Source organism: Mesoplodon mirus (assembly GCF_964341445.2).
Source record: "Mesoplodon mirus genome assembly, chromosome: 17".
In the NCBI taxonomy this organism is placed as follows: Eukaryota; Metazoa; Chordata; class Mammalia; order Artiodactyla; family Ziphiidae; genus Mesoplodon; species Mesoplodon mirus.
The window spans coordinates 66449541-66455540 of record NC_138993.1 but is presented as its reverse complement, the minus strand read 5'-3'; the positions used below and the strand labels follow the sequence as shown (position 1 = coordinate 66455540).

Sequence of the window (6000 nt, the reverse complement as noted above, 5' to 3'; positions counted from 1 at the left end):
AGATGGTAGATTTTGCCTATCAATCCTTTGAGGCAGAGGGATAAGAGGTACAAAGTGATTTCCATAGAACAAGCTCAGAGCCAGACTGTTTGATGCAATACTCGTAGGCAGAATGCAGCAATACTAATTACTAAGTACATCATTTAGTTAGCTCTTTAGCTAGCTATTATGAGACCAGGTACATGGAGAATGTTTATCTGCTTATGCATTTACTCACGGTTTTGTTAGTCAAACTACAGCTACAGAGTTACGATAAAGTTGCCTCTCATTACAGAAATGTCAAACTAGCTTTAAGACAATTTTGCTTTTCTTTAGATTTAGCGTTAAAAAAATATTCCAAATGAGTTATGCTAAAAACTTCTGACACTTGTGCACATAACTTAACCCTCTATGTCACAAAATAACCAGAAAATTTAAGGGCCACCCAAGTTTTTTTCCTCCAGAAATAGCTCGGATTCATAAATATATAATTACTGGCTGACATGCAAGGCCACTAGGCCACTAAATTTGGTACAGAAGAAAAAAACATGAATTTTCATCCTGTATAGACAAAATGAGGTATTAAAAACGTCACCCCAGATAATTCCAAAGAATTGTTAGTTCGTGTTACAATCAGTTATGAGTTTCAGGATCGTGTCACATCAAGTCTTTAAAACTGACCTTCCCTGATTAACTTGATTCAACTCCAATTACTTGTTTTCCTACTTCTATCCAGAAGGATATAGTCAGTCTGCAATTGATTCTTTCAGGGACCTTAGACCCCTTTGATGGGAACATCTTCTGACTTTCCCCACTAATGTTTAAACTTGAAGCTGCGAGGTTCTTTGCCATATGCCTTAAGTGCTTAGGACAGTGTGCTCTGCAAACACGAGACTCTCCGAAAACCATGTACCCATCTTCTGACCATACTTCCATCTCAACTTAGGTGAGCACACCACATTTTTAACATTTTAAGTAGTGTAATAAATTTAAAAAAAGCAAACCTGAGTTGCTCCAGTGGTTTGGCATCAGTACACGAATGGCATTTCCAAACAGCATTCTATCTCAGGAAGTACCCTCAGGAAGAGGGGTTGAACTACCACATTTTTACTCTGACAGGAAGACAGGATATAAAGTAGGTTCAAATTTCCCCACACATGTTGAGAGTCACACAGGTACCCACTGAAAGCAATGATCTTACTAGAGAAGTCACTCAACATGGTGTTTGTCCTGCGAGATACCAAAGCTTCTGGGCCGGAAACAAAATATATGTGAGGGGAATCTGCCCCCAACCAAACCACCTTAATACAATTTATTCTACTTTCCATTCCATTTCAGATTTAGTTTTAATAAAGTAATGCAAATCATTTAAAGAAAAAACCTTTAATTTTAAATTCTGATCTAGGCATAAAATTCATTTTTGTATCACGGTTAAATTCAGTACAAACTATAAAAATGTTAACACTGGAGTTTCAACAGAAATCTAATAAGACCTCTTAGAAAAATTATTTAAAGAAACAACAGCAAGTCATTTACTGCTATGAGGTTAATACATAAAGAAAAACACATTCACACATCTTACTGAATTTATCAGTAAATAATTTTAGCCATAATACTTATCATAAAATTAAAAGTTTAAAAGTTGCGTGTGGCTCCATAGCAATTACAATTTGCAATAAAAATACTAAGCCAAATCTTTTTTTTCTAACAGGAACAATGCTAGCTTTAAAACGACTGAAGTTTGCACACCAATTGTGAACAGAGTAGGTGTATCATAACTTAGCTTAAATTAAAGTGGAAGATGGTAAAAACTAGATGCTTTTAACTTTGAATTGCACGAGGAAAATATCAGGGGGAAACAAAATTCAGAGCCATCCTTATTACTTTAAAAAATACTAGATTATTCTTATATTAAAAACATTAAATGAATCAAAGCCAGACAGTACTAAATTTTTACACAAACTTCTTTCGTATTTCAACGTTGTTTATTGAGGAGTGAATGAGACTACTGCCAGACATGCCAACGACACTTCACATTCAAGGGCTGGAAGCTGAAAAGCTTTCCAAACTGAGTCACTGCATAAGCCTTTTGGGGAAAAGAATCGCAAGTGACATAAAATAACATCTTCATGCTTGTTGTTTTTGTCTTCAGCTTTTTTTCAATTTTTGGATCTGCTAGTTTGCTGGGTAAAAGGCTTCTTTCTACCGTACAGAGACTCACACTCCAATGAACAGAATTAACACTAGGTGTACAGCAACTTGTTTTAACACACATCTAACGCTGAGGAACTGATCTTAAAGCTGTTTTGTCTTAAATCTCCTTGTATCTAGTGAGAAAACTTAATTTCCCTTTCACCTTCACATGGGTGGGTTCTACCAATAGAAAAATACTCTTCAGTGCTACTGCAGGGCTCATGGGACTTCCTCAGTGGTGTGGGAGAAATCCACTTAAACACCATCCCGAAACCCAGGGCTTCTCTTCCTGCTGTTGTGCCTTTGCAGAAGAATGGCCCACACACAACTCTACCGTTCTCTTTTGCTCAAAAACAAAACAAGGAAACCTAAACAAAAGGGTAAACGTTTATTTGGAGTTAGTTTTCTGGTGGTGATAATTAAGGCCCTTCAGGCAGAGTTCAGGAGCTCCTGTATGGCTGCCTGCTGCTCGGGACTGAGCTGCGCTATGCATTCAGTCCACAGTCCTCCAGAAGTCTAGGGAAAGAACATCGTCACACATTTAGATTCGGCGAAAATGGTCACTGGGAAGTATTTCAATCATCAGCATTAGGTAGACTGAAATAATGCCAAAATACCTGAACATTATTGTAAAAGCAAGAAATCTTTTCATTTCTACAAAGTTTATTTCATTTACAGTAAGTTTTCTCATTTTTGCATTGATAAAGCTACACTTTAGGTGACATGTTCAAGTAATCTATACACATGAATTTAGGTAGGAAAAGTCATTGGTAGCTGACAGTTTTATTACTATTAAAATCTCATCTTTTTTTCTTCACAGATATGCAGAAAAACTTCTACATAATGAGTATGTGCTAGTCTCAGACTTAAGATACAAGTTTTAGTTTAAATAAATAATGAGAATATATGGGTAGATTATAATAAGTATAATCCATTTGAGGCTTGATGACAAGAGAATATAAACATGAAATTTCCTTAGCTAGTTGGATTTCTATTTCCTTCCTCTAATAGAGAAGAATATGAAAAAAAAGCCAAAACCAAGTAATTTTTTAGTTCTTCTTCCCCAGTTTAACCAAACCAGCTTACCTGTACTTGGCGAACTACATTAGCCAGACGTTTGGCACAGGGATCTTCATGTTTAATTGCCTCATGCATTTCTCCTTCTGCAATTATACTGAATATTTTGGGCAGATTGGTATTGTTAGGGCCAAGAACGATTGGGTGATTACTGAAAAAGAAAGAGAAGAAAACCACTGTAAATGAAAATTATAATAGGAAATCACTGAAGCGCTCATACTTTTCTACACCTTTCCTCCAACACTGAATTTTGTTATTAGGTCTTTATACAATGATTATGCACTCACTAAAATCAACTGCCTTTTAAATTCAGTAGGAGGAAAATCAGCTAATTTTACTTATTAGCTTTTCAGTTTCTTCCCATGTAAATTTTATACATATATATATATACACATATATATATATATATATGTTAAAAAAAACCCCAAGATGTTACTAAGAACAGTTCCTTAACACAAATTTTATTTAGACACTGCAAAATGGTTTCTAAAATAAATCTGAAGTTCAAAAAGATAATACAGGCATTCTAAATGTAAGCCGGGAAATAAGCTGCAGTCAAGTTTAATGGAAAGAAACCTAACAGTGAATCTAATTAGAATTCCAGTCTTTTTCATTAAGAAAATTCCAGAGTAGTCACGTCCAAGGGAGATGATTAAACAGCGTGATGGAGGACTGGTCACTGCAGAGGCAGGCACAGGTAAGGGGTCTCCAGGACGGCTACTGCGTTCCTTAGTGATACTGTCCTCCCTGTGAAGTCTCCCAGTATTTGTATGAACGAGAACTTAGACAGGCATGAAGGAATATAGCCATTGGCCTGTTTCTACAAACTCCAGGGGATGAGTGGTTGTAGCCCTTGGATTTATTTATGAACTAAAAGGAATAATTAATAGTGCCAGAGCCCAGATCCAGTACCTAGGGGAACCTGGACTTAGAAAAACAGACCACCAATGAACACGCCTTTGACTTGATAGCTTCTATAACCTCCAAGGTGGTTGCAATTCTTAGCTATACTCACAGGCACAAAATAACACTATGAATGACAGAGGCCTGGGGCCAGATCCTGACTGCCCGTCTGGTATATTTCCCTTATACCACTGATTTTTTAATCCAAAGGAAAACGCTAGTATTTCAGAGGGTCAAATAATAGTACTAACAATGTTCTTTGACCCCATTCTACTAATGACTGGTATGTCAATTATACCTCAGTAAAGCTAGTGAGTGAATGGATGAATGAATGAGTGGGGCGGGAGACAGAACAGAACCTTCCTTGAACATCACATTCTATAATGATCTGTTGAACTGAGTTCCATAAAGAGTAACTCAAAATTAGATGTGCTTATACGGCACTCTTAACTGTGACGCGGCTTCTTAACCTGATTTATAAAGGCAGCACTATTATAACCTATACACCTGGAAGCTGTGCACAGGAAGCACTGTGTTACGTGAAGGGAAGGAAATAAGCCCTACCTGTCCCGTTCCTCACCTTTCAATCAGGTCGCAAAGATAACTGAAAGTCTGAACAGCTTCTTCTTTATCCTCATGTAATGGAAGCCAAGACAGCCAATGTGGGAGGACTTCTTCAACGTTCACACAATCAGGCTTGAACTTCATAATTTTCCCTACTGCCGAGATGCAGTTCTCTGTAGCATTGATATTTTCTTTGGTCTTAGAATCAGCAGACTGAATAACTCTTACCAGTAGTGGGAGTGCTTCTAAAATAAGCATTTGAAAAAAAGTCATTTAAAGTCTCACATTTTCATGCAAATGCCCATAAATATTTCTTATCTCTGGTCCAGGTATGAATTATAGTGAGGCAATGTTCAAGTGCAAGAAATGTTTGTTTTTGTGACTACAGAACCAGGCACGGGGAAAGGGGGGTTGCCCTGGCGTGCTCAGGAGCACCTGCACTCCACTAATCTCTCGGCCCAGGACGTAGCAGCCTCCGGATTCACACCCCTGATCACCTCGGTGTACCGCAGCTTCTGAAAGCCGCCCAGCTATACTCCCGTGCTGAACATACAGGGACGCCAGCATGTTTTAAAAGTATGCCCTCCAAGCCCCAAGTGGACTGTACCCTGGGACTCAGGTGAGGAGGCTGTGGTCCCACTCAGATTTCACTTCCATTTCTACGAGCACGAGGGCGGTAAACTCCTAAGTGCTACAGTAAGGTGTTTGAAAAAGGAAAAGAGAATGAAGCAGTGTATGCTTGCCGGGGCGGGCGGTGTGCGGGGGTGAAGCAAGGCAGGGATAACAGGGATGCCCGGGATGAGACGCACATAACATAACAAACAAAAGTACCTGTACAAAAAGGACGATAGTTGTCTCCGCCGTACTGTGCCATGACCCCCAGGCCATACGCAGCTGCTTGCCTGACTTCTGGGCTGCCGTCACAGGTGTACTGGAGCATTGGCCTTATGAAATATTCTGCATATTTAAATGAGGCTGGGCTACAGTGTTCTATGACATCATCAAAGATGCACAAGCCCCACTGTCTATCTGGCCACGGTCTATGCAGACACTACAAAAGAGATACTCTTTTAAGCTTTGACTATTCAGATGAGTGTGGTGCTGGAGTTTTTACGGCCAGCCACTTTGACAGACATTACTGTGGCAAGTGTTGTCTGACCTATTGTTTCAACAAACCAGAAGGCAAGTCACTGTGTATTAGTTAATAAAAGACATGAACTAATGGAACAACAACAAAAGACTGTAAAGAAACACTTATTTACTATAGGCTGTCATCTGACATGC

General features: G+C 38.8%; 1 protein-coding gene across 1 annotated transcript in view; it reads right to left on the bottom strand.

Moving 5' to 3' along the window:
* Positions 1-2541: 2541 nt before the first annotated feature.
* The window catches only part of IPO5 (importin 5), a 40501-nt gene continuing 37042 nt past the window's right edge, over positions 2542-6000 (bottom strand). Inside the window, exons 23-26 of the mRNA XM_082601991.1 lie at positions 5548-5767; positions 4733-4961; positions 3259-3400; positions 2542-2688 (exon numbers count right to left, since the gene is read on the bottom strand). Of these exons, the coding sequence (XP_082458117.1) occupies positions 2602-2688; positions 3259-3400; positions 4733-4961; positions 5548-5767 (678 nt within the window). The 3' untranslated portion in view covers positions 2542-2601. The remainder of the gene's footprint in view (positions 2689-3258; positions 3401-4732; positions 4962-5547; positions 5768-6000) is intronic.